Source organism: Salvia splendens, chromosome 6 (assembly GCF_004379255.2).
Source record: "Salvia splendens isolate huo1 chromosome 6, SspV2, whole genome shotgun sequence".
NCBI lineage: Eukaryota > Viridiplantae > Streptophyta > Magnoliopsida > Lamiales > Lamiaceae > Salvia > Salvia splendens.
Window position 1 is genome coordinate 32,908,732 of NC_056037.1, and position 18,487 is coordinate 32,927,218.

At 37.8% G+C, this 18,487-nt stretch overlaps 4 protein-coding genes and 1 pseudogene across 4 annotated transcripts; 2 read left to right on the top strand and 3 right to left on the bottom strand.

Moving 5' to 3' along the window:
- The first annotated feature begins 1,058 nt into the window (after nucleotides 1-1,058).
- Nucleotides 1,059-2,023, top strand: LOC121806317 (zinc finger protein ZAT10-like). The gene has a single exon (XM_042206312.1). The coding sequence runs from the start codon at nucleotides 1,193-1,195 to the stop codon at nucleotides 1,889-1,891; it is 699 nt and encodes a 232-aa protein (XP_042062246.1). The 5' UTR covers nucleotides 1,059-1,192; the 3' UTR covers nucleotides 1,892-2,023.
- Nucleotides 2,024-8,257: 6,234 nt separating this feature from the next.
- On the bottom strand, nucleotides 8,258-8,986 carry LOC121809146. The gene is made up of 3 exons (XM_042209688.1): nucleotides 8,897-8,986; nucleotides 8,751-8,817; nucleotides 8,258-8,598 (listed from the first exon to the last, which is right to left on the bottom strand). The coding sequence occupies exons 1-3, from the start codon at nucleotides 8,984-8,986 to the stop codon at nucleotides 8,258-8,260; spliced, it is 498 nt and encodes a 165-aa protein (XP_042065622.1).
- A 153-nt stretch (nucleotides 8,987-9,139) lies between these two features.
- Nucleotides 9,140-10,720, bottom strand: LOC121809147 (zinc finger MYM-type protein 1-like). The gene is made up of 4 exons (XM_042209689.1): nucleotides 10,595-10,720; nucleotides 10,189-10,370; nucleotides 9,597-10,097; nucleotides 9,140-9,512 (listed from the first exon to the last, which is right to left on the bottom strand). The coding sequence occupies exons 1-4, from the start codon at nucleotides 10,718-10,720 to the stop codon at nucleotides 9,140-9,142; spliced, it is 1,182 nt and encodes a 393-aa protein (XP_042065623.1).
- A 198-nt stretch (nucleotides 10,721-10,918) lies between these two features.
- LOC121807728 lies at nucleotides 10,919-16,097 on the top strand (annotated as a pseudogene).
- A 21-nt stretch (nucleotides 16,098-16,118) lies between these two features.
- LOC121807729 lies at nucleotides 16,119-16,888 on the bottom strand. The gene is made up of 2 exons (XM_042208012.1): nucleotides 16,331-16,888; nucleotides 16,119-16,238 (listed from the first exon to the last, which is right to left on the bottom strand). The coding sequence occupies exons 1-2, from the start codon at nucleotides 16,678-16,680 to the stop codon at nucleotides 16,223-16,225; spliced, it is 366 nt and encodes a 121-aa protein (XP_042063946.1). The 5' UTR covers nucleotides 16,681-16,888; the 3' UTR covers nucleotides 16,119-16,222.
- Nucleotides 16,889-18,487: the final 1,599 nt, after the last annotated feature.

Genomic DNA, 18,487 nt, shown 5'->3' on the forward strand with positions numbered 1-18,487 from the left:
TGCACATTATTGTCCACACATTACATAACTTAAAAAATCACAATCCAAGTGTGAACTACTAATATATGAAGTAGCCTAAATTGAAGCCTAACATCGTTCAAAACTTCTCCATTTGACGATTGAACTAGTTGGTAAATTACGACCAGTCCAAAGTTAGTTTTTTAAAGACGGTGGTTAGATAGATAAGTGAAATAGGTTGAAGAGTTTTAAGTGGGAGTATGAATTAGGGAAAAAGTCAAGAGTCATATTTATTTAAGTAGTAGTAGTAGTACTAGAATGGGTTAAGTTCATGAACTTATGAAAAGCCGCCGCCTACGAAATGATATCTTAACAGGAAAATACCCACTTGCTTTGGCTGCTACTCTGTTAAAACTACAACTTACAACCAAGTTAGTATGTTCTTCCCATGTATTTATCACCTCATCTCAGGTAGGTGTGACCCCTTTATTAGAGGTGTTGTTAGTGCTCTAACTCCTTCTATTAATATATTTAATTACAACAAAAGAGGTCATACATTTATCTAGTATTTACAACTAATACAATACTTATGTGATAGATGTCGTGGACCAAATTTGTAAAAAAAATTACTATACACAAATTTATAAGGAATGATGGGAGTATCCTTTATCTCTTATTTTTAAATTATATTTTGAATAAAAAAACTTCTCATTTCTTTTTAATGTTTGTTAGTACTTATTAAATTTTCTCCACAAAGCCCATACATAATCAAGTAGTAGTAGTAATTGCGTAATTGGTTGCTTGAAACTGAGGCCATTATTACATCATGATCACATTAAAGTTAGCATAGCATCTGTGGACTTGCCCTTTCCAGAAATGAAAATAACACGTAGAAGGTTGACCCGACCAAGTCGGCCACCCACACTCCACTTCTCTCTCTCTCTCTCTCCAACCGACTTTTACTCCAGTAGCTTCCACTTGGCCACCAAGCATTTCCTCTTGTTGAACTAAACGTGTTTTTAGTCTAATCTGAAATCTGACTTGTCACGCGACTTCCAATCCTCACCCCCATCATATATATAAACCCATTCTCACTCCTCAAATCCATATCTCAATCTTCTTCATCACAACAACAACAACTACTACTACTACTATCCCTCTCTCTCTCTCTCTTCCACAAAAACAAAAAACAAAAAAAATCTGTATTACTCCACTCTTCCAAACTACTCAAGAAATGGCACTAGAAGCTCTGAGCTCTCCCACCGCAGCGGCGCCTTCGTTCGACTTCGAAAGCGCCGCATCTCTCCCGTGGAGCAAGGGCAAGCGCACCAAGCGCCCCCGCACCCACGACCCCTCCGAGGAGGAATACTTGGCTCTCTGCCTCATCATGCTCGCTCGCGGCGGCCCCACCTCCACCCCCGCCGCAGCCACAGCCCCTCCGCCGCCGCAAAAAATATCCCCTCCTTCTAAACTGATTTACAAGTGCTCCGTTTGCAACAAGGCTTTCGGGTCCTACCAGGCCCTGGGGGGGCACAAGGCCAGCCACCGCAAGCTCAGCGGCGGAGGCGGAGATCACGACCACTCCGCCTCCGCCATGGCGGCGAGCGGCGGCGCCGGAGGAAGGACGCATGAGTGCTCCATATGCCACAGGAGCTTCCCGACGGGGCAGGCCTTGGGAGGCCACAAGCGCCGCCACTACGACGGCGGGGCGGCCAGCGGCAACGGCGGCGGAAGCAGCGGCGTGACGTCGTCGGAAGGAGCAGGGTCAACGGGCTCGCTCAGGAACTTCGACTTGAACTTGCCGGCTATGCCGGAATTGTGGATGGGATTTGGCTCCGGCGCCGCCGATGACGAAGTGGAGAGCCCTCACCCCTTGAAGAAGTCCCGCCTCTCCTTGCCGCCGGCTAAGCTGGAACAGACCTTCACCAACTGAAAATTCCATTTTTATTTTTAATTGTTTGAGAAATTCAATATTTTTTTTTATAATTATTTTTGTTCGTGATAAGTGTTTCTGGTGTACATACGACTAGATGGTGAAGATTAATTAATTCATTTATTTATTAAATTATTGAGCTTTTTGATATTATTGTTCAATTTATTTTAGCTTAAATCCATAATATCCATTTTATGGGTTTAAAAGGTGCATCTATTGAATGTGAGTTAATTCGTCATGCAAAAGTAAATTTACATTTTTCTTTTAAAATTTTACATTTTTTTTAATTAGTAAAGGGACGTTGACAAATATGGGTGAATAATAAGGGAGTGTAGGTCTTATTATCTTACGCGTTGCCCTACATGATTATTTTAGCATATTCTCTCTCTTCATTTCTTTGCACGTTCCCACGTTAGTTTTGGGGCATCGGCGAATTTGGTTCTGTTTCTATAAAGGTAAAATACCATAGATAAAATTATTTTCAGTGAATCTAAAATGGAAAGTATGATGAATTTTCGACGGAGTCATGGAGGTAGTACTAACAATAACAACGTATGAAAATAGATGTATATAAAGTTGAATTTAGCTCAAATTCTGTTTTTAGTATTGAATCTTAATTATTGCGAGTCTTGTGACCATATATTTCTGTTCACACACTATTTTTTAAGTTGTGTACTCATTATTAAAATGTCAAATGCTTGAGCTATATAACTATTTAAAATACAATTCAACCTATGCTAATTCAGCTGATAAATCACCACACGGCAGTGTAAGTGTGGCGGCCGCCACAAGATGCTATTTTCTACTCCATTTTTTTACCGTATTTTAAAACTAGTATTGTAGTAATAATCTATAGATAAACGCGGCCCCAGCCCTCTCCGCCACCACCTCACGAGCTAGGCCCCCGGCTGGACCCCAGGTGCGGTCCGACCCCTCTTTTTCATATAGCGCTGTGGGTACTCTAATTAACCCTTCTACATAGGGAGTATTAAAATTGAGTAATGTCAAAATGAACATGTTTACAATTTGCATTTGGAAGCTTTGTATAGTAAAGCATATTTAAATCAGAAATTATCAGGTATCCTTCTATAGTATAGTACTCCATCCGTTTCTTCATAATTAAGTCATTTTTTCATTTTGAGGAGTTCCCTCATAGTTGAGTCATTTCCCTATATAATAACTTTTTTCTCTTTCTTACTTTACCCTCTCTTACTTTATACTCTACTTTATTCACTTTCTACTTTTTTCACTCTCTTACATTTTTATCTATTTATTTAACACATCCAACATCCCTTTCTTAAACTCAATGCCAAAAAGTTTTACCTCAACTATGAAGAAACGGAGGGAGTATTTAAATACTCCGTATGAAAGAAATTATGTGGAAGCATGCCCAAACGGTCCTCAAAACGCAGCAAAAAACAAATGAAACGCAGCAAAAAACAAATGAAATCAAGTTTTTTCAATTAATCAAGGTAAACAAAGGCAAATCATAGATCCAACAAGAACTAATAAATCAAAGATAAACAAGAAGGATTAACATTGGATAAGGTGGAAAATGAAATATAAAGTCATTGATGAAGTAAGCTAAGACACTTACAACATAACTAACATGCATTCATGGCTAGATCATCAAGGCAACCACAATCCTCAAAGCATACCTATACTTGGTCCATACTTCACCAAGAATTGATGAACCAAGCAACTTAAATCTAGGAATTAGATAGAAACTCTCTTCAAGAGGAACAAATCTCACATGTATTTGATTTCAGCAAAAACTCTAAGGAATAGAATGGGAAAAGGGGTATTTATACTTTAGGCCCAAATCCTAGAAAAAAGGCCCACAAAATCTAGGCAGCATCACTCTGCCCGGTCGGGTGGATATTAGGGTGTCAAATCACCCGGTCCGGGTGAAAGTCTCTGGACTCCGGCTTCCTTCTGTGCACTACCCGGCCGGGTGGACGAGATGACCAAAAGACACCCGGCCGGGTGGGACTCTCTGACCCTTTCACGCCTTGGATGGGCAACCCGGGTGGGTGGCAGCATGGGTACCCGGCCGGATGGGGAAGTTTGGCTGCAGCTCCTCCAGAAGGTTGTACCCGGCCGGGTGGTTTGGTGGGTCAAATCCCACCCGGTCGGGTGGAATGCTTCCTCCTTCAAATTTCAACACGTTCCTCATCGCGGGTTCCTCGTTCTTCATGGACTCCTCCAGCATGGCCTTTTGCACAAAAGTAGAGAGCCCCTCCCGTAGCCGCCTCGCCATGGACCTCGTCATGGGGCCTCCACGTGGGGTCGTATCATCATCCCCTTCTTGGAAAGGGTTTGTCCTCAAATCCGAGCCTTCTCTATTCCTCGCCTCCTCGGGAGGTCCTCTAGCTTTATTGGATCCTTGGCATGTCTTCTCTCTCATTCTTGGACCCCAATCAATCCATGGTTCACACCGAAGTGAAGACTCTTGACGTCTAGCACCCATGGTCATATCGGTTCTCCTATTTAGTCTGTATCAAATGACTTGCACTGCAATCTTATGCCTCTGCCGCCAAATCAATTCTGAATTAGGCCATTTCTTTATACGTTTCTTCATTCCTTAAATTATTATGTTCTATGGAAAACAAGGGAAATTTAGGATTTAAAATAGGTTATTCAAATATCTAAAATGTACTTGTCATGTGATTTAAAATAACTTCTTTCATGCTTAAAATTTCTTGTTTTCTTGTTCTTTTGCAGGTGTGCCATGTAGCCAGTGGAAGAGTTGGGACGTTGTTGAAGTTGTTTTTTTATCAGATCTTTTTGTTAAAAAATATTCTTGACTATATTTGGTAACCATTCAAAGGCTATCTCTATGAAAGAACAAAATATGGTTTTCTTCGTGTAATTGCAATTGTTTGAATGTATGACTATATCTTGGAGACAATCTTAACATGCAACTTTTGTTAAGATTTAGTATGTTTTACAAGTTTGAATTTTTATTTTAGTGCTGAAATGGTAAAATGTTGGATTATTGGTCCTGATTATAGGAGCAGCTTGGGCATTTGTGTCTCTTGCTGTTGTTAATATTGTTGGAAAGAAAGTGGTGGATGTTGTTGAGGTTGGCTTAAAAATGTGTGGTTTATGTGAACATTTACCAGCTAAAAATCTCGTGTTACATGATAGGGACCTCAACACCCACTCCGACAGCACCAAAGGTCGAGCAACCCGGACTCAATTCACACTCACGTCACAGCTGCTCCAGCCGAGGCCCAACAGCTCAATATCGTGGCTTCACGACTGCCGGCCCAATCATTCCCATGCAGCCCAGATGTCGAGTAGAGCCCATCTCAGCAAGAGACGTCAAAAGCCTGAGAACCACATCTCACCAAATTTGAAGATATCATTACAAGATATTTCTTATTCTAAGTCAAGGATTTGGTGTATATCAATATCGTTGTTTATTTTAGTTATTTAGTCATTCTAGATTCTATAAATTAGTGGTATGTTTAGCATTATTTTCATTGAGAAATATGAAATAAACTTCTATTCTCATTCGTGTTCCGAAACCCTATAACTTCAACTAGGGAATTATCTCTTTCGCTCCTTCAATCTTCGCGGGCTCTACAAACCTCTCGATAGGGAACTTAAACCCTATCAATTGGGGTTTCCATTGATTTACTCTTCCTTCATCACAACCCAGCTCTCTAACTTTCTCTCCAAAATTCAAACTCAAGCCACTACTCCAATCCTCAAAAGACCCACGCTCACAATCCATGGCTTTAGGCTCGATGAATTCAGAGGCTCCGCCTCCGTCGAATTACAGCCTCCAAGCTTTGGCACGGCAACGTGAATCGCTGCTTAAGAAGATCGAAACTCTAGCTTTTAGTAGACACATGACTGCAGACAGACATCAAGTATCGCCGGACCTAAGTACGGAGACGCCTGCGCCGAAGCATGAATATTCCAGCCATGTTCACAGGAACATAGAGGAATCCCTCGCGAAGCTCACGGCTGCCATCACCGTGGTGAGACCGAAGGAGCCACCGGACCAACAGCCGGTCGTAACAACGCAGCGAGGCTGGTCTCTTCAGCCGTCGGTCACAAACGCACCACTAGGTATCAAACCCTAGGCCATACCACGCCTCCGCCGCGAACCACCACGTTTCGACGGAAAGAATGCCCCAGATTGGATTCGTAGGATCCAAGATTACTATAATCACCACTACACACCGCTAGATGATCGTCTTTATCTTACACAATATTTATTCGATCACCTAGCATCAGATTGGAGGGAATATTGGGAAGACACTAACAAAGGAAAGAGTTGGGATGATTTCTTGTTGGCCGTAAATCAGGGTTCAACCCTGAATTTTACGAGCCCTATGCGGAGACCACCTTCCATGGGCGGTTTATGGGGACAAGATGGACGGGCCGTGAGAAGCGACCCCCCAACTGCACGGCGGTGTACCCAGTCGCGAACCAGGAGACCAATCGCCTGCAGCTAACCGAGGAGGTCACTTAGGAGATATTTGCTCCGACATTCTTTGACAAGTCAGTTGCACGTGTGGTTGATGACAACAGCTAGATGTTCTACCTTCAAATGAGTTTATGGATTCTTCGTTTGGAAATAAGTTGGAGGTGGAGTTGGTTGGGACTGATATCCTTGTTGGCATAGATTGCACATTGAACTCTAGTAGGGTGCTTGAAGTGAAGAAGGATCTAGGGAATTTTGAGGAGTACTCATGTGTATTCCATTTCTCTATTTTTCACTTTTCAAAAAGAAAACAAATTTAATCAACCGCCATTTTTGGGAGAACATCTCTAATTAGGAGTAGTATTTGGTCACGTGCCACCGAGTAGCCATTTAAATTACTGGTAAAATTATTGTATACTTAAAATTGGAATATTAAATCACATACTTTCAATTTTTATCAATTTATCATATTTATGCATAAATCAATAATTTTTGTGATGTTTAAAATACCAATATTTTAATAAAATAAGAGGCGAAACAAGAATATACATGAATATAAAAGAAAAATACTCTCTATGTCCCAAAAAAATATGTGCACTTTTTTATCTTCGTCCGTCCCACAAAAATACGTGGTTTCTATTTTTGGAAATCTATATCAACTTAATAATGTAAGTCCCACTATCCACTTACACTACTTTAAGTACCATTCTTCTCATCTGTCCCACTATCTACTTGTGCCTGAGAGATGAAGCAACTACACGACAGCAGTGGGATTCGAACCCAGGCTCATTGCAGCAAGATATGCCCCTCCGTTGCCAACTGCGCTACGCCCCTGCGGGCATCATATACCCCATTGTCCATATTTTTATGGGACGGAGGGAGTACATAATTTAATGAAACGCAGTGATTTGAATATCACTAATAGATGGCATTTTATCAATGAATGAGACAATTGAGAAAAATGAAACTTCGTAAATATAATATTTACATTTCAAAGTTCAACGTATAAATCAAAATTCGACCAAACTTTATAACTTAAGTGACTATTGACCTAATAATATTTTATCAACTTTGTTAAGATTGGGATAAATATTATCTAGTGATAAACAAATAACATAATTCATGTTAATTAAGTTATTAAAAAAATTATAGCAAAACGCATCTAAAGGTCCTTATATTATACAGTTTATTTCATTAGAGCTCATTCTACAAATTTTAACTATTTCATTAGGTCTTTGTACTGCTCAGTCTGATTTCATTAGGTTCTTTTATAGTAATTTTTTGTTTCATCATGTCCTTATACCATTAAAATAAAGAAGAAAGGAATCGCAAGAAAACAATACCTCCAAATATTAACTCGCACCGTGTTGAGCTTGAGCCCAGTTAGAAGCGATAGAGCTATTGGGTCCTGTAAGGAGCCCGTTTAAGGGCCCATAATATAAGGGTGGAAGCCCGCCGCTTTTACTTCTATGCAAACTCTTAACAGGTTTATAAACAGATTAATTTTTTGAGCGCGCAGCAATTTCCGGTTTTCAGCTTTTCTGGCCAGGTTAACGATTTTTGACAATTGAAGCAGTATCTATTTCTCCGATTGTTTTAGCTTTTGGTTTATATAGTTATCGTGTTTCTCAGCTGTAAGCTGACATCAGTGGCGGATCCAAAATTAAAAAACAGAGGGGACGGAATAAAATATTAAATATAATACTCCCTCCGTCTTGGACTACTTGCACTTATTTCTTTCTGGGCGTCCCAAGTTATTTGCACTCTTTCCATTTTTAGTAAAAATTATCACCTACAGCCGCAATTGTTGACTTTGCTATACACTCATTCCTTAATCTCCGTGCCGAAAAGGAAATGTGCGAGTAGTCCGGGACGGAGAGAGTACTTCAATATGTTTTTTTAGCAAAATGAAAGTCTATTACAATTCAAGTAGCTCTAGCATCTGTTAACTGAGACAACTGATTTCTACGGGTATCCATATCTTGAAAACGTTTCAAGATTCTTTCATTAGAAACACTTGCAAAGATGGATCTTTCATTGTATACTACCAAACTCTCATTCAACCACTCACCTCCCATCCTATTCCGCAAGTCAGTCTTGACAAATTTCATTGCTGAAAATACTCTTTCAACAGATGCAGTCGCTACAGGTAAGATCAATATCAACTCAATCAGACGATAAACCAACGGAAAAACTTTATCTTTCTTGGTTTCAACAATCTTCTGAGATAGGCTAGCCAAATCTTCAATACCATTCAATCGTGCATCTATTCTCACAACATCAACAAAAGTTTCAAGTTGTTTAAACAATTCAGTATGTTGAGTCGATGTGAAGTTCTTTGGGTAAAGAGTAGCAAGATGAACAACTTATGAACATTAAAAGCAGCGAAATCATTTTTTGGATCGAGGCATGCCATACAACTTAGCAAGTCTGTGGATGCCTCAGAGAAACGATTTTCCATCTCTTGTGTAAGTAAGTTGACGACCTAATTGACACACAAGAAAGATTAAATATCAAGATGATTATAATTTAGTAAATGAATAAGATATTAAATTTCAAATTACCTGACAAAATATTTCAACGCGATAATGATAGTAGTTCTTGATGTTTGAACCATTCCTCTTACTAATCCGCTTTGGAGCATCATCATCCATGTTTGTTATTGAAATGTCATTTGCCCCACAAAAATCATTCACTTCTTGCAAGAAAGTATCACATCCAAATTCTCGAAATGATCTCAAGCTTTCTTTCACATTCTCTATCAAGAAAATCGCATTTAAAATATCTTGATCTCTTTGTTGCAAGTCTCAAGACAATGGTTGAATAACCCCCAACAAATGTTTCATCAACATAAGGATGAATACAAATTCAAAAGTCTCCATTTTCTGTACGAGACCTACAGCTTTGCCCCTTGTTTCATATTCTTCTCCATCAACAAATACGTTTTCAAGTACTTCGGTTACTGACTGCCACATATTTGCAAGACGAATCACGGTGACATAATGAGATTCCCATCGAGTATCACCTGGTCTCTTCAAAGAAGTTTCTTGATTTTGGCCTCTACCAGTACCGATTTCCCCATTCTCTATCATTTCAACTAGTCTATCGTGCTCAATTAGTCGAATCATATCAACCCTTTTGCAAGAAGAACCACATGTTGTGACAATCGAGATAAGATAACTGAAAAAATCACAAACATATTGATTTGTCTTGCACACGGCCACACATACCAATTGAAGTTGGTGGGCAAAACAATGGACATACCAAGCTGATGGATTTTCCTTTAAAATTAGTGCTTTCAATCTATTGCATTCACCTCGCATGTTTGATGCTCCATCGTATCCTTGGCCTCTCAATCTTGACAAAGATAACTTAAACTTAGCAAATACGAAGTCAATTGCCTCTTTCAAACAAACTGATGTAGTTTTTTTGACATGAACCAAAGCTAAAAACCTTTCAATTATCTGGCCATCCTTGTTCACAAATCTTATGACAATTGCCATTTGCTCCTTTGTTGAGCAATCACGTGACTCATCAACTAGGATTGAAAAGTGTCTGTCTCCAAGTTCTCCCAATATATCAAGTGTGGTTTCCACCGTACAAGCATTAGCCATATCTTTTTGGACTGATGGAGAAGTCATTTGGTTATTTCCAGGGGCATTTTTCAAAATCACTTTTCCAACTTCATCATTCCTCAAACCATACCATTCTAATAACTCAAGAAAATTACCTTTGTTCAAAGACGTAGATGACTCGTCATGTCCCCTAAAAGGCAAACCTTGAATCAAAAGAAAACGAACTACATCAACAGTTGCAGTCAATCTAATTCGATATTCCTTTTCTTTTGTTGTCATACCCTCTACTTTCAACATATGTCACACTTTGCCTTTGATTGACAAAATTTTCATATTCTATCATTGCTTTGTTGTGTGCACTACTTTTATCCCCAACATGCGCCTTGAATTTTTCTAGTGCTTTTTTCCAATTAGAAAAACCACAACTAGTGAAGGCTTCATCTCCTGGTGCCACATAACCACGCTTGAAAAGAAAACAGTAAAAGCAATATGCGGCATGTTTCGCTTCACTATATTCTAGCCAATCATAATCTTTGTACCAAGCATCTCTAAAACTCCTATTATCTTTTCCTTGACGCGTTTTTTGAAAAATATTACCCTTTGGTTGACAAGAGCCTTTTACTACATATTCTCTACGAATACGATCCCGGATATTCACACCATATTCTGCAATTGGTTTTCGCAAACCAGGATCAGCCTTGATTTCACTTCATTTATATCATCATTCTCCATCAAAATTTCTTCAGCATTCTGTGCTTCTAGTTCTGGACAAGAATCCAAAATTCTTGGTCTTTTTCCAAAATATTTCTCCATACCTAATGAAACAAAAAAATGTATAATTATAAAATATTATAACAAAGTAATTATCATTTACTCACTTTATACTATTCATGGGACCACACTTTCTCATTAGCATTTACCACATGCCACATGGAACCCACCCAATGTTTTATATATATACCACTAACCACTTTGACACTTCTCATTTTATAGCCATTCCAAATTTCCAATCTCTTTAAAATTCAAATGCAGTTGTTGTATTTTTTTTTCCTATTCCAAGTTTCAACTATGAGTTGCTGCTGCCTCTTTAATCTTCTAAGCTACTTTTTTTTCCTATTCCAAAAGGAAAATATTTAATCTTTCCTCAATGGCTAAATGCCTAAATCTACAAATTCAAAGGCATGAGTTTGAATTTCAAAACACAACACACCTTCAAATTTATGAAATTATGCTTCTGGAATTTGAGAATGGTTGGGCTTCTTCTTGAGATGAAAATTGGAGAGGCAACAGCCAGCAGGGGCGGACTTGTGGAGTTGTGGTTGTGGAGTCCGGAGGGTGGACGGCACGGAGGAAATCAGAGCTTCGCTAGGAGCAGACTCGTCACTCCCTCCGCCAGAGCGTATGGAATTTGGGGATTTCTTTAAGGCGGAAGTTTATTCATTATTATTTTTTATTTATTAGAGTTTAATTTTATTGTAAAGGTAGATACGATTGGGCTTTTAGTTCTTTTTTAATTGGGCTTGAGTTGAGTTTTAAAATTTTATTTCAATTGAGTTTGGGAGATAATGGTTATTTTTTTCGGTCAACGGGGCGACGTCGGAGACAACGGAGGGGGCGGATATGGAAAATATACCTTCGAGATAAGGGGAAATTAGTCGCATGGAGGGGGCGCCCGCCCCCTCCTGGCTCCCCCGATCCGCCACTGATCTTAGTGCCTCGTTCCCGTTTGTTTATGAGCTTGAATTTGTTTATTTGCTTGATTAAGTAGCTAGCTCGACTGAATTTCGGCGTTTTTTGTGATGTTTTATTGGATTATCTCTGTTGCATGAATGGAATTGGTATCTTAAGTTGCCATTTTTGTTTGAATAAATAGTACTCTGCTGAAGAATTTAGTTTAGCTAATCACAGTTTTTATGAACGGTTTAGGGCTCTGTGTGTTGAAGTGAGTGGTATGGTGTCTGTTGGTTTTAGAGCATTGGCATTGAGAAACCATAACTCACATAGTTCATCTCAGAACGGCTTGATTACCGAACAAGGTAAAACTTCGTTTACACGGAGGAAAATGGGCAGGAAAGGAAGCAAGAAAGATAGTGGATTTCATCGCAATTATTCACACATGGATGACTCAGGCGGTGGACCAGGAGCAACAGGAAGAGCTCGGAATTTTTTCACGGGACAAGGGAGGCTCAGCGTCTCACGCTGAGTCTCAGGCGTCGTTTGTTAGGTTGCTTTTCTTCTTTGGGGATTTATTCATGTGTGCTATTTTCATTGTGAGTGTGCCTCATGTAGATGCATTATTGTGAATGTTTTTATTGTAGAAAGCAGGTTGATCCAGATACAGCTAAGTACTTCTCAGAGATCACCAATGTAATAGAAGATTAGAAGGTACAGAGGTGGACGTGGAGGAGCGATCCGTTATATGCGGTACTGCATTGGAAGAAGCCAGAGGCAAAGAAGTGGAGCTTGCAACTGATTATATCATTAGCCACACTATGCAAACTCTTCTTGAAGGTTGCACGTCTTTGTTCTTTTCTGCGAAGCTCAGCTGATGAATTTTCCCAGATTTGCATGGACAGGTCCGGTTCCCATGTAGCTGAAACGGCTCTCAAGTCTTTGGCCAGGCACCTTGAGGATGCCGAAAGCCACCCTATCATCGAAGAGACACTATCCGTATTGTGCGAGGTATTGCTACTGACATGAGTTCTGAGGAAATATCCTATGCTTAAATACCTTTAATCTTGGGAGTCAGTTACTGTTAATACGGAGTAATAATCGCCTTGCCTACAACTAGAGATACATTTCCTGGTGAACTATAGAGCTAGCTGATAGCATTTGAAACATTCGTATCAAAGTTTTTAAATGGCTTCTCATTTATTTTTCTTCTTACCAGGCAATTGTGGCAAAACCTGTTGATATAATGTGCAATTGTTATGGATCTCATGTCCTGCGGAGACTTCTTTGTCTCTGTAAAGGAGTTCCCATGGACTCGTTGGAATTTCATAGTACGAACCCATCTGTCGTGCTGGCAGAACGTTTGAATTTGCGATCATCTCAAGGGGACAGTCATAACACACCACAGAACCAGCCATTCCCGAATCAACTAAAATTTCTCATATCAGAGCTGGTCGATCCTTCAAGGGCAGACATGCAAGCTAATCAATATAGTAGTTTGGTTCTGCAGGCATGTTTTTTTTGCTAAGTTCCATTTTATTGCACAGGAACGGTGTTGACCCGTGCTAATGATTTGACCTTTTTTGTGCAATCACTTTGTTTCATATGCACCACCATCGCATCCACTGCTATTATGTGATTTTTGTTCAATAGTTTCCTTATTGACTTGCTTAAATCTAATGAAATACAAATCTTCAACTGGCAGACTGCTTTGAAATTATTAGCTGGGCAAGAGGAGGAACTGTTCCTTTTGATTCGCATTCTCCTTGGCTGCCCTACCGATGCTGAATCAGAAGAAAGCTTCATTGAAGTTAAGATAGCTAAAAAAGTCCGACATTTAGTGGAAGAAAATGTGTACTGTCATTTGATGGAGGTAAGAACTATAACACAATTTACTTATGGGACATGTCATTTTGCTCTGTACTAATGACCTCTCCTCCTAATTTTTTATCACCCATATTTACAGGTCATCTTGGCAGTGGCACCTGATACAGTTTACAATGACATATTCACAAAATCCTTCAAGAATTCTTTGTTTAGGCTGTCATCGCATTTCTGTGGAAACTTTGTCATACAAGCATTGATATCTCATGCAAGAGGGCAAGAACATGTAAGTTGAGTGGCTATTGAAGCTTCCGTAGCAAGTTTAGATTCTGTGAAGTTCTAAATCAACAAGTGTAGTTACTATATCATCCTAATCTGATTATGTGAAAGTCTTTTCATTGTAAACTTTGTTACTGTGGCATCTGTATTGTCAATTATCTTTAAACAATGCCACACAGAATTCTTTGAGATACATAATGTAGGAGTAACAATACTCTAAAATCGGAAAAATTATTGACAATGTCACAGTAAAGTCTTTATATTGAAACCATCTCTAAATTTAGCATTTCATTGATGTGACTTCACAAAGCATGCAACGTTTTTTTAAATCTTAGTTCTGCTCCTTAAGTTTCAGTTTTATTAGTAGTGTGATCTAAATGAATGCTTATGGGTCCAGATAAAGTTGATATTTGAGGAACTGGGGCCGAAATTTAGAGATCTTCTTGAGTTGGGAAGGGCTGGAGTTGTGGCAGCTCTTGTTGCTGCCAGTCAAAGACTTCAGTGTAATCTGCATGAGGTATTCTTTTATATATGTGCAGAATTGTTCATTTCATTGAACACAGCTCTCTTGCTATTCTCATTGTTCATTAACTTTGGTTATGTTATGGTTTCTGACAGTGTTGTCAAGCCCTTGCTGATGCTGTTTGTTTGAGTGACGAGTCTTCTGCATGCATTGTTCCGCGGCTATTATTTCTTGAAAATTACCTTTATTCTGTAGATAAAGAAAACTGGAGTTGGCCAAGTGGTTTTAAAATGCATGTTTTGGGCTCTTTGATGCTTCAGTCGATTTTCAGATACCCCAGTGTAAGTGGCTTATCTCTAATAATATTTTCTTCTTTGAATTAGCAGCCATCTTTGACTGTTTAAAGAAGCCTAACCAGCTAATTCAATACTTTCCTGATGAGATAAAACTTATAACATGACTAATTAGTAGCATTAAGTTAGATTAAGACTAAAGAACTAAGTTTTCTATATTTGTTGGCCCAAAAATTGACTTGCTCTATTTTCTTCTTGTCATCTTAGACACCCCAAATGTAATTTTTTGCGTATATGGTTATTCACACTATTTCTTTGACTTTTTCATACGTTTTCCTACGAATTTAAAAGGCAATGCGATTGGTTGCTTCTGTATTACAGGAATTCATAAAATCATATATCAACAGCATCACATCTTTAGAGGATAAACATGTTCTCGAAGCGTCAAAAGATCCTGCTGGGGCCCCGTGTTATCGAGGCTTTTCTCGTTTCAAGCATCTCTGCTAAGCAAAAGTACGAGATAGTTGGCAAGTATGATGAGATCATGAGAAGCTACCCTATTTGTTTCCTTACCTAACCTCACCTGTTTGTGCTGTTTTAATTCAATGCACGATCCTCACAGTGGTTAGACGTTTTTATTTTGTGTTGACATTAATCATATTTTCTTCTGCTTGATAATTGAAGGCTTCGAGGACATTTTGGAGAGCTTGCTGTGCTTCCATCGGGCACATTTACCATCGAGAAATGCTTCAATGCCTGCAACTTGTCTATGAAGGAAACAATAGTGTCGGAACTATTATCATTCCAAGCAGAGCTGTCTAAGAGTAGACAGGGCCCGTATCTCTTGAAGAAACTTGACGTTGAGGGGTAAATATATACGTTGAGTACTCTTCTAGATTGCATGCTCCGTCTTGATATATTTCGTCTTGATCGTGCTATCAACTTCCTAACATTTTTTCCTGCTTCCTTGACTCACTGGATTTAAAAAATACCAACAGCTTGTCTCATTGTTTACATTTCTTGAATTTGACAAACAAGTTACATATCGTTTACTTTGTTGGTATAATGAACCTTATTAAGTTGCTTTCTTTATAGATTTGCAAGACGACCAGAGCAATGGAGATCTAGACTAACTTCCAAAGAATCTGTCTTCACCGAATTCTACAAAGCATTCGGAAAAAAGGATGCCAAATCTTCTCGAGGAGGAAACTTTCTTTCGGATTCTTATAAAAACACTCAAGCGGAAAAGTTCAAGGGCATAAGGAAAGAGATAGATGATGGCCTTTCTACTGGTTTTATTTCTAAATCCGGCACACCCTTTTTGGCTCATCAGGGGTCGACTAAAGTGAAAAAATCAGGGGATCATATATCGAAAGTTCGAGGTTTCTCCCAAGACAATAACGATGATTTCTCTAAAAGCAAAAAGCATAAAACATCAAAAGATGGAGAAAGTGCTAAGAATGAGAAGAAACGGCGTAAAAAAGATGGATTGTCAGAATCTTCGAACAAGAAGCTCCAGGCTGGGATTAGTGATTAACTCAAATCTACTACTCTCTACAGATATTTATTTATTTATTGCATTTTGTAGTATATTTTTTGGCACATTGAAGAAATGGAATCAACTGGATGAAAAGCTCTTGTATTCACATGTCTAAGCTAAGAATTACATCAGAGAAACATATTGCAGTTACAGCAAAATTGGTTGCAATCCGAAGTTGCAACAAAGTGGTCCTCTCCTAGAAGAAACGACGAATTCTAATATGCCAAAGACAGGTTCTATCTTCTCTATGGATGATTAGACCTGGCACAACAACACAACACAACACAACAAATCTGAGTGAAACCTGGTATGGAAAGGAAAATGCTTTTACTCTTTTGGGAGTTAGAAGTTACTTATTTTGTGTGGGATTTGATCTGCTAGGAGGTATTCTTCTGAAGCTCGACTTCTCCTTCTTGTACGGAATATTCTGTTTTACATCCAATCCCTTTAAAGACTTTGTAGCCGAGGTAGATACACTCTCTCTCTCCAAAAGGGTTCTCCCGGCTCGAGCTCCTTGCACGTTGGAATGCAAAATCAACACCAGTGCAAGAAGCAACGATGCCACCACACTCAGGTTGGATTTCATAACTGATGTGCTCTGTTTTGATGGTGTGTTGCAGTGTTTGTTCGCGTAGATACAATAACGATGGAGTTTGGCTTTTACAGTGAGATTTATAAGTGTGGTTGAGCTCATCCAGTCCATTCAGTCATATATATATGTGCAAGATCTTGTTGGAATCATATGCATGTTGGATCATGTGATGTTTGTTTGACTATCAAGCTATGAGTCTGAGTTACAGATTAGTTGTTGCAGTTTCGGTGTGATCATGTGACTTAGGCACGTGATCATAGATTAATCCTGCCAAATTTAGTACTCTAATCTCTCTTTTTTTAAATTTTTTTAAGTATATTTAAACACATCTATACTAATATAAAGTGACAGTTTAATGAAAAGTCAAAAATGCCCTTTTTGGCGGGAAACTATGAAGCATAATAATCTATCATTTTAGTCATTTTGTGGGCAGCAGAATTTGTGTTCACACTAGCATTAATTGATTAGATGGTTATAGTCCACCCAATATCAATTATTGATTGAATAAGTCCTCAAAGTTAAGAGGAAAATTAAATATCGACATGATTACACAAACTTCCACAGATGATAAATTTAGTAAATGATTGATAATAATAATAATAGTAGTAATAATAATAATAATAATAATAATAATAATAATAATAATAATAATAAATTCAGAATAAAAACTTAAAAAGAAGTCATTTCGATTTTTTAAATTCCACAAGGACCACTCTATGAAATTCCATTACAATTTGTTTTAGTACATAAAATAGAAAAGAATAGGGAAATTAATAAGAAGATATAAGATGTTGGCAATTTGTTTTAGTTACAATTTGTTTTCGCTTTTTGACTACTCCAATAATTATACTTCTACCATTAAACCCTATAATTATTTACAAGATCATTTATTTTTTGTGCCGTTTAATTTTTGCATTTTGAATGGGAGTTATACTATTATAGCCTACAATACGCTATTTAATGATATACTATACCGATTATGTATCGAGTAATTGCAAAATTAATTATGACATGAATAGGCTATCGAATACTATCACTATTTATTTATGCCCAATTTTAAAAAATGATAAACAATTTATATTATAGTGGGTCGGTAAATATTCGAACTTTTAATGTATTTTAAAAATTCACCATTTTTTATAATTCAGATATACAAATTTTTTATTTATCTTATTTTTCGATACAAATTTCGGGGGAGAAGTCTATAAAGCTTATATGATAAATTAAATTTAGCATTGGGGTAATAAAAACATCATTTTTTTATTTGGATCTTAACTAATTTCAATTTGCAAATTTCGATTTCTGCACCAACTTTAATGAAACAAAAATTAAATAAACCGAATTCAACATATTTGAATTCAATTTTCAGATAAAATCATAAAACACTGAATATGCATGTATTTACATGCCTATTACAATCTATACTAATCTAAAGTGACAGTTTAATGAAAAGTCAAAAATGTCCTTTTGGCGAGAAACTGTGAAGCCTAATTTTTTACCCTTTTAGTCATTTTGTGGGAATGTTGTTAATTGCAGAATTTGTGTTCACACTATATATGTATATGGGTTGTGTATGTGGCAGCGTGGATCTATAATAAAAGGTAGCATCTATTGGACAAAAAAATGGTGAAATGAACTGCTTTAATTTAATGTGTTGAAATTACTTTATAAATATATATTCTAGGTGGGAGAGTAGATGTGGAGGCGTGGGTTTAGTCTATTCGGGTTTAGTTTGGGCTTTTTTGTGTATTTAATAATATGGGCTTTTAATAATATAGTAGAATTTTAAATTGAACACATTTTTAAAATTACATTTGGATTGTTATTGTATATAATAGTATATATTTTTAAAATTAGTTAAATATATTAATTTAATTTAATGTGTTGAAATTACTTTATAAATATATATTTACATTCA

What these genes read in the sequence shown, in the direction of transcription:
- LOC121809147 (XM_042209689.1), bottom strand. Translation starts at nt 10,720, where the DNA reads ATGGAGAAATATTTTGGAAAAAGACCAAGAATTTTGGATTCTTGTCCA. An exon ending in ACATATGTTGAAAGTAGAGG is followed by an intron (nt 10,098 to 10,188) that starts GTATGACAACAA and finishes TTTGCCTTTTAG; the next exon opens with GGGACATGACGAGTCATCTA. An exon ending in AAGGAAAATCCATCAGCTTG is followed by an intron (nt 9,513 to 9,596) that starts GTATGTCCATTG and finishes TGATTTTTTCAG; the next exon opens with TTATCTTATCTCGATTGTCA.
- LOC121809146 (XM_042209688.1), bottom strand. Translation starts at nt 8,986, where the DNA reads ATGGATGATGATGCTCCAAAGCGGATTAGTAAGAGGAATGGTTCAAAC. An exon ending in GCGTTGAAATATTTTGTCAG is followed by an intron (nt 8,818 to 8,896) that starts GTAATTTGAAAT and finishes TGTGTCAATTAG; the next exon opens with GTCGTCAACTTACTTACACA. An exon ending in ATCCACAGACTTGCTAAGTT is followed by an intron (nt 8,599 to 8,750) that starts GTATGGCATGCC and finishes TTGTGAGAATAG; the next exon opens with ATGCACGATTGAATGGTATT.
- LOC121807729 (XM_042208012.1), bottom strand. Translation starts at nt 16,680, where the DNA reads ATGGACTGGATGAGCTCAACCACACTTATAAATCTCACTGTAAAAGCC.
- LOC121806317 (XM_042206312.1), top strand. Translation starts at nt 1,193, where the DNA reads ATGGCACTAGAAGCTCTGAGCTCTCCCACCGCAGCGGCGCCTTCGTTC.